Here is a 17,795-nt window from a genome sequence, read left to right as displayed (position 1 = left end):
TCAGTCTTCTCTTAACTGTTTGGTGATTTCCCATCTTAACACTAGTGTGACGAGTGGGGCGGGGCCGAGAGCCATGGGAATGGAGCGAGGCCGGTGGAGTGATTGGAAATAAGCATTCCGTTCCCATGGCTCTTGGCCCCGCCCCACTTGTCACAACTGGTCAGTGCATTTCTTCTTAAAGGAACACTCCGACTTTTTGGGACTTTAGCTTATTCACAGTATCCCCCAGAGTTAGATAAGTCCATACATACCTTTTTCATTTCTGTGCGTTCTGTAAGTGTTATTTGACACACCCACCGCTAGCCTAGCTTAGCACAAAGACTGGATGTAAATGGATACTGTTAGCATAGTAATCCCAATAAGTGACAAAATAATGCAAACATTTTCCTATTTATATGTTGTGATCTGTATAGTCACAGCGTGTACAAATAACAAGGCTATATGAGACAGAGACCATTTTTAATCGTATACATACTGGGAACTATATTCTCACTAGGCGTAGGAGCACAGCTAACATTACTTGGGTGGAGTGGCTACTTGGGCGGAGTGATTAGCGGAGCACACGAGGCGTCTTGTTGATGGTTCCTTAAACAAAACAAGTGACTAGCTAGACGTGACAGTGCAGTGGCATTAGATAGACTTCTAAATTGAGTAAGAAAAGTCCCCTCTCTACATAATCCAGTGTAATTTCATGTTAGTTTGTTGTTTACATGGTTTCCGGTATAATGTGGAAGAGCCTTCAACATGTTAAACAATTAATACATGTCTTCGACCTGTGTACAAATACCATAAGATATTTTCTTAGCATCTGAGCAATTAAGGCTTGCATTTGCGGGTCATCCAGGCCTACTATAACTAGAGGCAATGAGCCAAATGACATTATCAAGAGCAGCGACACTGTAACAGTTTACATAAGATGCATTCTTGCATTCAAAAGCAGCTAAAGGAGCACAGCAGAGCTGAACAAAGCTTGTGTGAAAAAATAAATAAAAGACTCATCTGATGGATGCAATAAACTACTGAAGATGCTGTGCACATATATTTCAGTAAAGTCCTTCTTACATGGAATCACTACATTCTGTATATTTTAGGGATGTGATGATCCGACTGGACTCATGGTGATATCTGCGTAAAACAATTTGCAGTTCACATTAGAGCTGTGAAATTAATCTTTTAAAGATTGTGATCTTGATTAAAACATTCACACGATCTTACTCCTAAATTACAACAATTCAGCTATGTCTATTACGACTGTTTCACATCGTGAGTGTCAGTGTAGCATGAGAAGCATGTTTTGTTGCTGCCCATGTTAATGAATAATTCATGCTGCTGCTGATCCAGAAAAGATCAACACAAACCGTCTTGTCAACCAGACATCATTATTTCTGTGTTATAGATAATAGTCATTTAATCATTCACTCAGCAGATTCCAATTGTAAAACAGGTCTTTATGAAATGAGGCACTGACTCATTTTCTTTGTCTTTGAAACTTGATTTAATTTCATTTTTTTTTCTTTTCAAATAAATAGATTTTCTAAAGACTTATTAAATTACTAGAACCACTAGTAAATTGTTATTTTGTTTAGATTTCTAATCTTGCTTTCTTCAGAATCAATAGAGAATCGTGATTTCCAATTTATTTATAACACACATGATTCTCAAATTATCCAGAATCGTGCAACTTTTTTACATGTTGTTTATCTCTACATATAATTAATCAAAATAGAAGTTTAATTTAATTTCATGAAGCAAAAGTTGGTTTCAAAATTCACCTACAGTCTCGTTTTGTCTTATTGGATAAGTTCCTCATCGCACCCCTATTATATTTGATTTGGTTTTGCTTGGAGCTTTTCTTATATAGATTGTAAAATGTTATGTAGTTTTGTTTTATTGTTAATTGGTTTCATTTATTGGTTAAATATCTGTAATGTATAGCACTCATACATTCCTACGAAATACATTTGCCAGGTGGACATGATGCAGCTTATGCAGGTTAAGCTCAGTAAATGTGAACAAAAAAATCTCTTATTGTTTTCTTAAGCTACTTTTATGTGCTTAATAATGTTATTTGTTTTAGTGATTTTCATTTGGGGGCTTTTAAGCAAATAATTAATAGATTAATTCACAAATAATATATTTTTGTGGACTCCAATGCTGGTAGAATTTTAATTTGACTTCAAAAAGTGTGCTAATATCAGGAGATCACTTGATCTTATGTAATATTTTACAGTGGCACTAAGTGAGCAGGCTATGATTTGGACTGAACATGGTAAATTATGTAAAAGTCACCACAGATAATTTTTCACATTATTTACTGCTACAACACATTCATGTTTCACCACTTTACAACTTAGACAATCTCGTTTGAGGTTTGGTCATTATTGTTAACGGACTGTAAATCTTAAACGCAGAGCTTGAACATCACTACATGGCACCTAGCACTGCCTTTTTTAATGGAATTTCAAGTGAACTGAAAATCACCCTCATGTTGTTCCAAGTAGTTTTTCTTTCATAGAGAGAAAAAAAAAAAAAAAAACTTCCAAACTGTGCTTGTTGCTTATTTTCCATTAAATTACAATGAATGGGGGCTGAGTTTTCAAGCTTCAAAAAGAGAGGAAACAGCCAACAAAGTATCATAAAATGGAAATTTCACACTGAAATTGGTCCTTTTATGTAACTATGCATTGCTGCTTTCCTCAAGCAAGTTATCATGGTTTGATTCCAATGGAAATATGAACCGAGAAAATGTGGATGTGATGTAAGTCATTTTGGATAAAAGCATCTGTCAGATATGGTATTGGTGCAAAATAATAATTTAATAGAATTCTGATTATTAACTAGATTTGAAACTTGGTTTTTAAATAGATTACTATATACATTATGAAATATAACAACCTGAGCTAACTTTAACAAAGAACAGTTCTTACTTTTTTATGTAAAAAAATAAAAATAAAAATAATAATAAACACCAACAAATGTACTGTACTGCTCACTGTTAATTTATGATAATGCATAAATAGGATATTATCATAATGGGTTACCAAATAATGATATATACATATTTCTTTTCTAGCTATACATTGTTTCCCAGCCTTACTAGAGTGTGTAATTTTTAAATACAGACACCTAAGGCCCCGTTATAATGTATTCTCATACTAACTGGAACCCTCCACACATGAGTGCGTTGTCATCAGAGATGCTACCAGTTTGTTTACGGTTGAATTTGACACAACAAATCACAGCAGAATCATTGCTTCCTGCTTCTACACATCTTGTTTTCCACTAAGGCTGCATTCACTGGCAGGTTGGTGTACGGTCACCCTTGAGACCTGCCCACTCGCATTCGCAGCACACCATTTCTGCACACGACTGATTCTAAGCTCGCTCTTTCTGGTCCTGATTCATCAGTAAGTAGGAGGCTTCCTGAATCGCTTCCCACTCTTAAGTCATGCTCCGGCATTGTCATGCAGAAATTAGCCTTCTATTTTTAGCCTGATATCTGCAGTGCTTGTGTTAGAGGATGCTGGATGCAGTTTGGAGGCACAGTGGGGCACGTTACACCGCTGGCTGCTGCCACTGCGGATTCTTCACGCCACATTACCAAAGCCAGTAGCGGGCCTGCTTCCTAGATGACTAAATCTGTAGCAGCATTAACGGTGCGAAAACAACCTTCCGACAAGACTAAAAACATCCAGACAAAGAGCACATAGTGTTTACAGCTTCAAACAGTGACTTCTTTTAGACAGAACATAAGTCTTGTATAGATTGACGGTATTTGCGTCTGTTGAAGCCACAAGATTTGAACTAATAAGCATGTTTAAAGAACTACACAAACCATAATTCTAAAGATCCACCAATCAGATTATATGTCGGGGTTACCGTTGAAACAGTCTACCCACTCCCAAAAAGCGTTAAAAATGACATAAAGAGAAAAAAGTCTCGTTACAGTCTCAAACTATGTACGTACAGTATTAAGCTACATTTTTGTGCCTAATATTTTAGTGAAATACCTCTGGAACTAAGGCTGTTAAAAGGGATCACTGATGTACTTTATAAGGACACATTTGTGTCAAGAGAGTGGCGGGATCACAACAAGAAGAAGGGAGTGTGGGATTGGGAAATGTTGCATGCCAGATTTAAACTTTCATTAGTCACAGGAGCACCACAGCTTAAAAAGCATGTGTGCTTTCTACGTGAATCAGAAACACAAGCAGATCATTTGACCTTATTTTTCCAGGGCTTTTCAGGGTGAAAGAGCTCTCCCTGGTGGCAGCAGGGTCATCCCTGTACAAGCAAGCCAAATGTCAGAGCTGACGGGATCAGGGACATGTAAATGAGGTAGCTAATTGCCTCCCCTGGATTTTGAAATCAAAGCTCAGTACACAGAGCTGCAAACGGAGCAGTGGAGAAAATTAAACTCAATCAATGTAAAGTGAACAGAATGCAAAGCAAGCACTGTTTCTTTCTCTTCCAGTTTAGCAGATCATTATTCCATTTCAAAACTACAGAAATGTGTTTTTCTGGCCCATGAGGAAATTCAACATTGATTTATGCATGCTTGCATGCTTGCTGGTTCAAAAAACACATGATTTTTTACATAATTTATATTATTACAATACCTATCTCCACATCATGGAACAAATGGCTTGATAATTTCTGGGTTTGATGAAGGCCCACCTTCCAAAAAACGAAATGTGATATGATCGGTTAGCTATCCCTGTGTGTTGTGATTAGCAAACAGCTTAGACGATGTTTCATTAGGCTTACTGCCCTTGCCAAAGCAACAAGTTCCTCTGTCTGTTCCGGATGAAAATGCCCACACTCCATGTATGGGAACACTGTAGTCTCATAGTTAATGTGTGAATTCTGCAGATTACATCATTGTCCAGGATTGTATAATGTCAGCAATGTATTGTAACAAAAAATTTCATAATTGTAACAAACATATTTACATACATAATTATTCAGGTGCATATGTTATAACTAGCAAACCCGGAGGCTACAGCAGCACTTCTTCTTCGTTGTCTTGTCTGATGCACCCAACCAAACATTCTAACCATGACCTCGCCCCTCCCCACCCCCCAACCATTCCATTTCCATAGGTGGGAATTATTTTAATGATATTCTAATGGGCCACTTTGTGATGATAATAATAATAATAATGATGATGATGATGATGATGATGATGATGATGATGATGATGATAATAATAATAATAATAATAATAATCATTTATAACAATTATTATTTTTTTATTATTATTATTATCATACATTGTGTCTATATTTCGCTTTTCTTATACCCAAAGCACTACAACAAGTACAGAACTAAAGTAAATACGAACACAAAACCAGGAAAACAAACGCTGTAGTCAAAACTAAATGAGCCATTTGTTGCAGGACATATCTCCCTTTGGAGTGGACTTTGAGATTTGTAAGTTTGAAGATCTTTTTAATGCTCAAACATACACAGTACAGGTTGACTAAAATTAAAATAGTGAAAAGGCATAATAGATACTAAATGCATTGCAGCTGAATGCATGAACGCACAAAGGGGAAACTAAATTTTTTGCAAATTTAAGCACGTTACACAGTACCTAAAATTGTTTGTTAAAAATTACCACCGCTTCAGCTGGATGCGGACATGTCTCAGTGGAAATAACTTGTGTTACTGCTCTCTGAGTAAGTGACATTGGATCAGGCCCTCTGTAGATCACCCTGATAAAGCTGGGCTGAGATGTAACTGTGATACAGCATTGCTGGAGATACTCTGTCCCTCCTGGAGACCCTGTGAGATCACATGAGATCAGACGTTAAGAAAGACTGCTGTGGAAAAACAACAAGTTACTACTACCTGTGTTGACCCATCAAAGCTATGGAGAAAGCTAACATCAAGTGTGGCCCTTATGAGAATATTCATGGTATTTCTTTTAGCAGCTTTGAATGCAGACTAATCAAATACGAGAGGATTCATTTCCCTCAACACCTCTGAATCAATGAGTTATATCTTTTAATATTTATTTTATACAATCTTGCTTTTCCAGCATGCAGTTATAATTTAGTAAAAGTAATATTGTGTTTCACATATATTGAAAATCCATATACATACAATATATGTTGCTGAAGCACATGCATATTGCTATAGTTTCTAAAATATTATATTTATATGCTTAATTCATTCATTCATTCATTCATTCATCTGTCATTTATTGTTCCTATTATTCTTAATGGAGTTTGCACCTTTGGTTCATGGACCTAACCAATTGACACTTTGACTGATTAATTTATTTTAGAACTCCTGACCCACAAAAAGGTCTGCCTATTCTGATAAATAAATACACAAACAAATTAACAAGTAGACATGGATACTCTTTGAATGGAGAATGATACCTTGGTTTTCTCATCAGACCATTTTAATTGGAACAGTCATGTTTATTAACCATAATAACCAAATTTCACTAGTATATTAATTTTTTCCCTTTGGGTAACAGGAAATTAAGTTGTGATAGCTGTGTTTACTGTTGACGTGTATGTTTTCACAAAGCTATTTAAATTCATAACCTAGGAAGGTTTTTTTTTCTTTTTTCATGACTCAGTAGGTAGGCTAGTAAACTGCTAATTGAAACTAATTATGCAAATAACCATGTCTGTTTAATGCCATAAGTGCTTGTGGTTGTGAAATGAATGGTAATTTGCGTTGCCTTTGTGAAACAGGTGAATTTATAATGCACATTTATCTGCATTACAGATAATCTTGTGAAAGCTTACATTCCCCAATTTGAAAATAATTTTATAATTATTTAATTATAAATGTGCACCACTATGGTACTAAATGGAATTGCTGATTAACGCTGCAATCCAAATTGTATAAATCTCTGAATGGCACTTTGAGAACAATCATGGCTGCCATACTGAAGGGTTGTTCCAAACTAAAGCCACTTCAAATGGCCCTTTGGAATGTAGGATTTCAAAGAGTATAACTAATTGACATTTAGCTCTAGTGATTCTTTGCTCAGATTTAACTGCATGGCAATGGCACCTCGTTAATTAGCTTAGCAAGATGATGAAAAAGTGCATTCAAAGGAATAGTTTTTTGGTCTCCTACACCCTTCATCATAAGGGCAATAGGATGTGCCCTTCATGATGAAATGATCAATAATTACCTCTTGTAATACACTGATTGGACAAACAGATTGCCCGCCCCAAACTCACACCATTGGTTGAGCTTATGCTGCCTTGTTGAGATGGGCAATATAACGATATAAAAGTCTATCGTTTGATATTATGCTCTATCATTTATTTCGTGGTGCCACAAAATACATTGTTTATGGCAATACTTGTTCATAATTTGAATGACGGCAGTCTTATATGCCTTACACGTGGATATTAGGCAGAATCGTGAATAACACCATGCGTGTGCTGACATCACGTTGCAGTGCACATGCTCATGAAACTTAATGTTTGCATGCATTTTTAAGCACTACAGTTTAAAACCACTTATTTTAGGCCGTTGAAACACAAACAACAGATACAGGTGCTGTCTCTTAGCTGCTAATAGAGCTCGTGAGCATTGTTGCCACTTTCTTGGCTTTGATTGATTGCATAAAGTTATATGTCAAAATGCCCGGCTTCGCAAGTATCCTCATAAACACAGTCATCTAGGTCTTAAGGGAATGTAAACTGTTGTGAGAGAAAGCGCATATTTAACAATTTAGTGGATCCGGACTTCGGTCTTAAAGGGAAAGCTGTCCAATATTCATCCTGTCTGCTAACCTAGCTCTATATATATATAGAGCTAAACTCTGCAGGACAGTGACCCTCCAGGAGCGGGACAAGACCCCTCTGTCATTTGATGTAACAGCAGAAACTGGAAACACCACAAGCATCATGAAACTGCACTGGTCATTCACTATGAGACACAAAAGATACAGACTCCAATTATTATTATTTTTTAATTTGGTGGTAAATAATCACAGTAGTCCATATTGTAATTTGAATTCATTAACTGCATAACCTTGTTTTTTTTTTTTTTTTTTTAATTAAAATTGTAGATTTTGAATTAATGATTGAATTCTCTCTGCGTTTTCCACATAATGGAAAGCGTAGAGCCCTAGGTTGTACAGTACAATTTTTTTTTTTTTTTCACAGGTAAAAGGGTATTTTTAATAAAACATTTTATAATTGATCCTTGAGCTTGATTTGATTACCCAGGCCTTAATTGTATAATTTCTTATAAGCTTATTTCCCCTGTCTTCTCTTTTTCTTTATGTAATTTCTTTTACCATTTTTGCCCTTTCTCTCTGTCTCTATCTCAATCCCTCAAACCCCATCTTACTTCTCTCCTATCTTCCCATCCTGTTTTCACTTGTTCTCTCTCCAACCCCTTACTTTCTGTCCCTGCAATTTTCTCAGAGGGGAGCTGACAGTGAGTTCTGATACATCTTCTGGCAAGCCAAAATTCTAGGGGAAGAGAACAGTTAGCATGAAAGAAACAAGCTCTCACAGATTAATGAAGACATTTACCATTGTTCTTCTTTTACTGCAGGGTAATTTGCAAATAGCAATGTCACACTAAATGTTGGATACGGAAATAAGCTTTCTCTGCCAAGAGGCAATGGGATTCAACTTCCAGAAATTTTGTTTCTTAAGAAGTTGCATCATACACATCAGTGCAGCATTCTCTGATTCCACATTCAGACAGTGGAATTGAAAGGTCTGCGGATTTGTGGTCTGCTACTTCCCCTCAGTGCTCTAACAAAGCTCCCACAATCCCAATTTGTCTGCAACTAGCTCAGAAAGTCATTTCAGGGAAATCTTGCTTTTAATACTGACAGAAATGTATGTATCTGTCGCCTGTGTATTATGATTTTTAATGTTCATTGTTCAATCTCCAGAAAACACAACAACATGAATGTTAATTTTTACAGATGTGTACAAGTACAGTTATGGAATCGATGCAACATTATAATTTTTTTTTTTCTTGATTGTTTACAGCACGCGAGGACAATGTGGCAACATTCCGGGGTTCGGAATACTTCTGCTATGACTTGTCTCAGAATCCTATCCAGAGTAGCAGTGATGAGATCACTCTGTCCTTCAAAACTTGGCAACGGAATGGTCTCATCCTCCACACGGGCAAGTCGGCTGACTATGTTAACCTAGCGCTGAAGGACGGTGCTGTTTCATTGGTCATCAACCTGGGCTCAGGAGCCTTCGAGGCGATTGTTGAGCCTGTCAATGGAAAGTTCAATGACAACGCCTGGCATGACATCAAAGTGACGCGCAACCTGAGACAGGTAATTTCTAGACAATGGCCCCTCTTAAGACAACTCACAGCTAGTTCTACTTTAAATATGTTATATCTGGTTTATAATAAGATAATTATTTTTGGGACTGTCATTATTTAATTAAAACTGAGTTTAGTTACACTGTAATTTAACTAGTTTCCTAATAATGAAAGCGTATGTTCTTATGTCCTCCTGTATTTTCAAATCTTGAAGACTTTTATCTTTGTTACTTGACATGATTTAATACTCAAGGGCTTCAAAGAACTTAAAGCTTGACCTCAAATCCTTTCAGTCTATGCTCCAAAGCTCTACAAGTCTCAGAGAACTTCCAAGGTTTTAGCAAATCACCTTGCTATTTTTTTATTTTTTATTTTATATTTATTTTTGACACCAGTTGACATTTGGTCTACATTTTCCTTCAGCTTATGCATTTAAGCAAGGCACATAGAAGTTGACTAAGCCAGCAGTTTTTTTATGATCAAATAGCTTTTCAATGAATCCTAAATACAGTTCTTTACTGAAGAGACTCATTTATAAAGATCCACATAATCATTTTAAATTAGCACACAATTCCTATAAACTCTTTACTGTATGCATGAATACTTCTTAAATCAATTCTGCTTTACTGCAAACACACACACACACACACACACACACACATATTATATATATATATATATATATATATATATATATATATATATATATATATATATATTAGAGGAGGGCCATTATCGTCGTTAACGTGCTGCGTTAATGTGAGACTCTTATCGGGCGATAAAAAGAAATATCGCTGTTAATCTATTCTCAAAGTTGGGTTGGGAGCTGGGTCTATACTAAGCAAGCTATGATGACTTTCACATTGATATTTTATATACATAAACAGAACTGCTTGCGTCTTGCGAAAGAACATCGTAGCCGGAACTACTTCTCTCTGTTTATGTCTATGAAGAATCACAAAGGTACTGGGTTACTCCGCCGCTGTACCCCCGAAGCAATCTAAAATAGTCAGAATATAAACACTTATTATAGGTGCACCCTAGTGATTCAGGACAAGCTAAAAACACGGTTTGGAAAATGGATTCATGGTGTACTCACTTATTATATACATTTTTCTTCATTTTGAACACAAACAAAGTTACGGACCGCAGCTCTGATTGGTTGTTTCTTACCGGGAACGGATGACTTTCTGCAAATGGCAATAGGACCACTGGGAGGAGCCAGAGGAGCTCGATTTTTTCACAGATTATCTGTCTCATATTCTACTGTTAGGACATAATGACAAGTTTAACAAATATGTAAAATATATATTTTTACAAAAGTTACCTACTACAGCTTTAAGTGAAAGTAAACAGTTGAGGAAAAAAATGGGATTTGTATTATATTGGATACGTTCATCGTCTCTTAAAATGACGGAGACTAATTTAGCTACTGGCTGCTGTAATGTTAATCTAAGAAAATGAAAAAGAAAATCACTCAGTGCTCTTGACTGAATTACTTTGTAGTTTATTCAGACACCAGATATATATATTTTATCTATCTATATATATATATATATATATATATATATATATATATATATATAGCAAAACTGTAATAATATGAGAAATGTTGAAGGTGTCTGAATAAATGTAGGATTGATTGTATATTTCATTTTTACATTGAAGACTACCCAGTGCTATTTTACATTTAATTATTTGGTTTCTGTACCTTGACATCTACAAACTTGAAAAAAAAAAAAACTTAAACATTGTGTAAATAGCACAAATAAATAAAAATAAACGAACATACAAATTAAACAATTTCAAACAGGGCCCACTGGTACAACCTTCACCGGGGCCCCGCTGACCCCAGCTACGGCCCTGCTCACACATAATTCGTCTGCAGTGCGTATGCAGTCCGTGTGCATTATGTATGTGGTGCAGCATGGACTCGATGTGCAAAAAATATGCAACACATACGCACTGCAGACGGAGTGAAACAGGCGTAAGGTTGTTTGCACCTTTTGCAATGTGGAATTAGTTTATACCTTTTTCAAGCACTTTGTGATGCATTTTGGAAACAGGAGATGAGCCCCTTTTCTAATGCACCATGTAGCTTGATAAACCCCTTCTCAAAGACTTACTGTTTGTCAATTTTATTTGGGTAACACGCATATTCTGAATGCCTTCGGCAGAATTCGAATGAGCCATTTTAATCTAGATTAATCTAGATTAATTTCAAGATCACAGTGAGATTAATCTAGATTAAAAAAATAATAATCTATGCCCACCTCTAATATTATATATATATATATATATATATATATATATATACTGTGCAGAAGAACAGTAATTCATATATACACTCACCAGAGGATTATCAGGAACACCATACTAATACTGTGTTTGACCCCCCTTTCACATTCAGAACTGCCTTAATTCTAGGTGGCATTGACTCAACAAGGTGCTGAAAGCCTTCTTTAGAAATGATGGCCCATATTGATAGGACAGCATCTTGCAGTTGATGGAGATTTGTGGGATGCACATCCAGTGCACGAAGCTCCAGTTCCACCACATCCCAAAGATGCTCTATTGGGTTGAGATCTGGTGACTGTGGGGGCTATTTAGTACAGTGAACTCATTGTCATGTTCAAGAAACCAATTTTAAATGATTCGAGCTTTGTGACATGGTCCATTATCCTGCTGGAATTAGCCATCAGAGGATGGGTACATGGTGGTAATAAAGGGATGGACATAGTCAGAAACAATGCTCAGGTAGGCCATGTCATTTAAACGATGGTCAATTAGCACAACATTACATCACCACCAGCAGCCTGCACAGTGGTAACAAGGCATGATGGATCCATGTTCTCATTCTGTTAAGGCAAAATTCTGACTGAAAATTCTGAGCTTGTGCAAATTGTAGGCTCTTTTTCCTATTTTTAGTGGAGATGAGTGGTACCTTGTGGGGTCTTCTGCTGTTGTAGCCCTTCCGCCTCAAGGTTGTGCATGTTGTAGCTTCACAAATGCTTTGCTGCATACCTCGGATGTAACGAGTGGTTATTTCAGTCAAAATTTCTCTTTTATCAGCTTGAATCAGTCGGCCCATTCTCCTCTGACCTCTAGCATCAACAAGGCATTTTAGCCCGCAGGACTGCCGCATATTGGATGTTTTTCTCTTTTCACACCAGTCTTTGTAAACCCTAGAAATGGTTGTTTGTGAAAATCCCAGTAACTGAGCAGATTGTGGAATACTATTACCGGCCTGTCTGGCACCAACAACCATGCCACGGTCAAAATTAAATCACCTTTCTTTCCCATTCTGACATTCAGTTTGAAGTTCAGGAGATTGCCTTGACCAGGACCACACCCCTAAATGCATTGAAGCAACTGCCATGTGATTGGTTGATTAGATAATGGCATTAATGAGAAATTTAACAGGTGTTCCTAATAATCCTTTAGGTGAGTGTATAATACCATCAGAAGTATTTGTATGGTGAGATGTATGACAATAAAAAACATTAAAGTCTAAAAAAAAAAAAAAAAACAGTTACAGCCTAATTTTTTGGTTAACCCAAAAATGAAAATGATATAATTATTAACTCACCCTCATGTCGTCCAAACCAGTAAGACCTCCATTTATCTTCAGAACACAGTTTAAGATATTTTAGATTTAGTCCGAGAGCTCTCAGTCCCTCCAGTGAAACTGTGTGTACGGTATACTGTCCATGTCCAGAAAGGTAACAAAAAACATCATCAAAGTAGTCCATGTGACATCAGAGAGTCAGTTAGAATATTTTGAAGCATTGAAAATACATTTTGGTCCAAAAATAGCAAAAATTAAGACTTTATTCAGCATTGTCTTCTCTTCCGTGTCTGTTGTGAGAGAGTTCAAAACAAAGCATGTTTGTCATATCCGGTTCGCGAACGAATCATTCGATGTAACCGGATCTTTTTGAACCTGTTCACCAAATCGAACAGAATCGTTTTAAATGGTTCGCGTCTCCAATATTCATTAATCCTCAAATTACTTAAGCTGTTAACTTTTTTAATGTGGCTGATACTACCTCTGCGTTCAAACAAACCAATATTCTGGAGTAATTAATTTACTCAAACAGTACACTGACTGAACTGCTGTGAAGAGAGAACTGAAGATGAACACCGAGCCGAGCCAGATAATGACACAGTGCCCAGTATGCATATAATAATACTAAAATTATTACACTCAACAATTTTACAACATTTTAAATTTGAATGAAATCTATAGAATTTAAGATGATATTGGTTAGTATGTGGGTTTTCTGACTGGGACGTGTCCCGTATGAACATTGCATATGGTCACCCTATCTAAATGAGGCCCAAAGGGTTCTCTTGTTCATTAAAGGAACACTCCGACTTTTTGGGACTTTAGCTTATTCACAGTATCCCCCAGAGTTAGATAAGTCCATACATACCTTTTTCATTTCTGTGCGTTCTGTAAGTGTTATTTGACGCACCCACCGCTAGCCTAGCTTAGCACAAAGACTGGATGTAAATGGATACTGTTAGCATAGTAATCCCAATAAGTGACAAAATAATGCAAACATTTTCCTATTTACATGTTGTGATCTGTATAGTCACAGCGTGTACAAATAACAAGGCTATATGAGACACAGCTCACTGTAATGGTGTAGATATTTAAGCCAGTGGAGCACAGACATTCTGGTTGTGGCGTCACTAAATAGTGGAGCCTTAGCCAATTAATATAATTTGGTTAATTTGTTTTTTTTAATTAATTTATTTATCAATTTGTTTATTTGTTTATTTTAAAGATTCCAAGTACTCTATTATACTGCAAGTAATTAAATAGGGCAGTTTATGAACGTGTCTATATTGTAATAAATTAGCAGTTTTTATTGTAAATGAAATCTGTTACACAGTTTGAACATGCTGCTAATGCTATGTCACTGTGCAGTTATGACAACATTTACATATTCTTTCCTTCATGACTATAAAAATGAATTAAATGAATTAAAATGTACTAAATGTATCTACATATTTCACAAAAGTATTTTTACAAGTATAAACTGAAATATAAAAAATAACATTATGATTAGAAATGTTCCCTTATCAAAAGTTACTCTCGATGCTGCGCTCAATAATGCTAATGAGAACATTCTTTGTTCGACCAGTTGTAAAGCACCACACGAAGAATTGGCTTAAATAACCTCGGTAGTTGGCGTCACATATTACAGGCACCTAAAGGTTATAAATAGACGTGACACAGAAACACCCTAAGGTTTCTTCAAGGACCGCATTTTGTGTGTGTTTGTGTGTGTGTTAGAATAAGCAAATAAGAAAATAAACAGAATTTAAAAAAGGGGGGAAAATAAATAAAACACTGCATTGCAGTAAAAAAAAAAATAAATATATATATATATATATATATATATATATAAAGAGAATGACAGAATCAAATAAGAGATGTGTGACTCCGTATCAGAGGCCCATCTCGGAGGATGATCCTCACATAGGAGAATGCGAGCACTGTGATCTGTTATCTATAAAAGTGCTTCGCACACAGCTCACGTTTTTCAAAATTTACGAGCCAGCAGATTCTCCCTCGTTAAAATCCTGGGGGTCGCATGTCGAACTGGCTGAGGCAAGTGGGATGACTCCGCCCCTTTTCTCGTGCTCTCGCCAGATCATGAAGTCCTTGCGTCTGTTTCTCAAGCATGCCCAGGCACATCTTCTGAATGACCCGAGGAGACTTAATCTGTTGCTTCTGTGGAAATGGATAGTGCCACCTCAGAGCAGTCCTCCCGCAATGATAGAACATATGAGGAACGGTGGTAACTCGTGCAGTCGATTGCCTAAAGCTAGACTGGCCACAGGAGCAAGAGACTCCAAAACACTCAAAGTTAGACGACAGATTTCTGTCGGGTGGCCAATGGGAGGGACCTCAGCGACAGTCTCTCCCCCTTTTCGGTGATCTCCACGATGAGCTGGTACGGTTCAATTTATTCAACTACCATCGATGCAAAGGCACGGGGCTATATGATGATGCCCCAGGTGGAAGAGACGCTTGCGGGCTATCTCTCCCCTCGGACTTCATCGACCCTTAAAAAACCTACGCAGAATGACATCTTCGTTGGTCGGGAAAGCTTTTCAGGCTGCGGGTCAGTCTGGTGCACACCATGGCGGTTCTGCAAGAATACCAGGCTGACCTTTTAAAAGACTTAAGCACAGGCGGGTCCATCGATGAAGAGTCACAGATCTGTCTCTGTGTGCGACTAAGCAGATGGCCGTGCCATCAGCCGTTCTATGGCTGCTATGGTCTCCACAGAGAGACATCTGTGGCTGAACCTCACGGGCATGAGGGAGAGGGATCAAGCTTTCTTTCTTGATGCCCCTCTTTCACCTTCTGGCCTTTTTGGCGATGCTGTCAACACTGTCGCCACTAGGTTTCGGAAGGTGAAACGCTATGAGATGCATTTGTGAGGTTCCTCCCCAGCTGTGCTCAAGCGTCAGGACCGTCGGCCACCCAGTCCTGACCAAGTTCGGTTTCTCTGAGGCGAGAAGCCCAGAAGGAGAGTGTGGCAAGTCGTCGTCCCCAACCAAGGTCTTTACAGGGGATCTGTATCTGGGGCTCTAGTTGCCCTGGTCTCTGCTGTCTTTCAGGGCTGTAGAAGTCCTTTCTAGGTGCTGAACCACCATCTGGTCTGGATACGTACTGGATCTGGGTGACTGCAGTGACCCTCTGATCGGGATACAGACTGGATCTGGTGGCTACGGTGACCTTGTAATAAGAGATAAATAGACAAATATCAGGGTATATGCCATTCTTCTAATGATGTAGCAAGTACATCGGGTGTTATGGGAAGTGTTCCCGGTTCCGGCTTACCTAATTAATGCAGCCTTAAAATCCTTTAATGGATTTGGATATTAGAAGCATACTAGTTTGTTATGTGTAAGCCAGGTGATGGGTCTTGCAAGAGTGTGTCTGCCTCCCGAACAATGTTAGGTATGTTATTCCAGAGTTTAGGTGCCAAATAGGAAAAAGATCTGCTGCCTGCAGTTGATTTTGAAATTCTTGGTATTGTCCAATTGCCTGAGTTTTGAGAATGCAGCGGCCGTGGAGAATTATAATGTAACAAGAGCTCATTCGAATACTGAGGTGCTAAACCATTCAGGGCTTTATAAGTAATAAGCAATATTTTTTACATCTATTCGATGTTTGATAGGGAGCCAGTGCAGTGTTGACAGGACCGGGCTAATATGGTCGAACTTCCTGGTTCTAGTAAGAACTATTGCTGCTGCATTTTGGAGTAGCTGTAGTTTGTTTACTAAGTATGCAGCTTAGCAAACACCCAATAAAGCATTACAATAATCTAACCTTGAGGTCATAAATGCATGGATTAACATCTCTGCATTTGACATTGAGAGCATAGGCCATAACTTTGGATATATTTTTGAGATGGAAAAATGCCGTTTTACAAATGCTCAAAACATGGCTTTCTAAGGAAAGATTGCTATCAAATATCACACCTAGGTTCCTAACTGATGACAAAGAATTGACAGAGCAGCCATCAAGTCTTAGACAGTGTTCTAAGTTATTACATACAGTTATTTTGGTCATATAATTAACACGTGTGTTTTTTTTTTTTGTTTTTTTTTCAGAATTTAGCAGTAAGAAATTACTCGTCATCCAGTTTTTTTTAAATAGGCTATGCATTCCATTAGTTTTTCAAATTGGTGTGTTTCACCGGGCTGAAATCCTCACAGATACTATTTTTCTCTAAGAAGGAATATAATTGAGAGGATCCTACATTTTCTAATATATTGGACAGAAAAGGGAGATTCGAGATTGGTCTATAATTAACTAGTTCTTTGGGATCAAGTTGTGATTTTTTGATTAGAGGCTTAATAACAGCTAGTTTGAAGGTTTTGGGGAAATATCCTAATGATAATGAGGAATTAATAATTGTTAGAAGAGGATCTATGACTTCTGAAAGCACCTCTTTTAGGAGCTTAGATGTAATAGGGTCTAAAATACATGTTGTTGGTTTAGATGATTTAAATTTTTTATACAATTCCTTCTATCCTATAGTAGAGAATGAGTGGAACTGTTCCTCAGGGGATCTATAGTCCACTGTATGATGTGACACTAGCTGATGGCTGAATTGTTACAATTTTATCTCTAATAGTATCGTTGTGAAATGTCAACACTTGTTGATGCTTTATTTTTCATTAATTTACCCACTATATTGAATAAATACCTGGGGTTATGTTTGTTTTCTTCTAAAAGAGAAGAAAAGTAGTCAGATCTAGCAGTTTTTAATGCTTTTCTGTAGGATATGTTACTTTCCCGCTGAGCAATACGAAATACTTGTAGTTTTGTTTTCCTCCAGCTGCACTACATTTTCTGGGCTGCTCTCTTTAAGGTGTGAGTATGCTCATTATACCATGGTGTCAGACTGTTTTCTTTAACCTTCATTAAGCGTAAAGGATAAACTGTATTTATTTATGCTAGAAAAGAGAGAGTCCAT

The 17,795-nt window shown here is 37.2% G+C and overlaps 1 protein-coding gene across 10 annotated transcripts in view; it reads left to right on the top strand.

The window, feature by feature from the left end:
- nrxn3b (neurexin 3b) overlaps positions 1-17,795 on the top strand; it is a 402,278-nt gene that overhangs the window by 82,920 nt on the left and 301,563 nt on the right. For all 10 annotated transcript variants that reach the window (XR_008148686.1, XR_008148685.1, XR_008148684.1 and 7 more), the window contains exon 5: positions 8,994-9,295. Coding sequence is in view for 7 of the 10 variants with exons in the window: in XM_052534925.1 (XP_052390885.1) it covers positions 8,994-9,295 (302 nt within the window). In the remaining 3 variants the exon portion in view is untranslated. The remainder of the gene's footprint in view (positions 1-8,993; positions 9,296-17,795) is intronic.

The sequence above is a fragment of the Carassius gibelio genome, chromosome A20 (assembly GCF_023724105.1).
Source record: "Carassius gibelio isolate Cgi1373 ecotype wild population from Czech Republic chromosome A20, carGib1.2-hapl.c, whole genome shotgun sequence".
NCBI classification, from domain to species: Eukaryota; Metazoa; Chordata; class Actinopteri; order Cypriniformes; family Cyprinidae; genus Carassius; species Carassius gibelio.
This window is presented reverse-complemented; position numbering and strand designations above follow the sequence as displayed.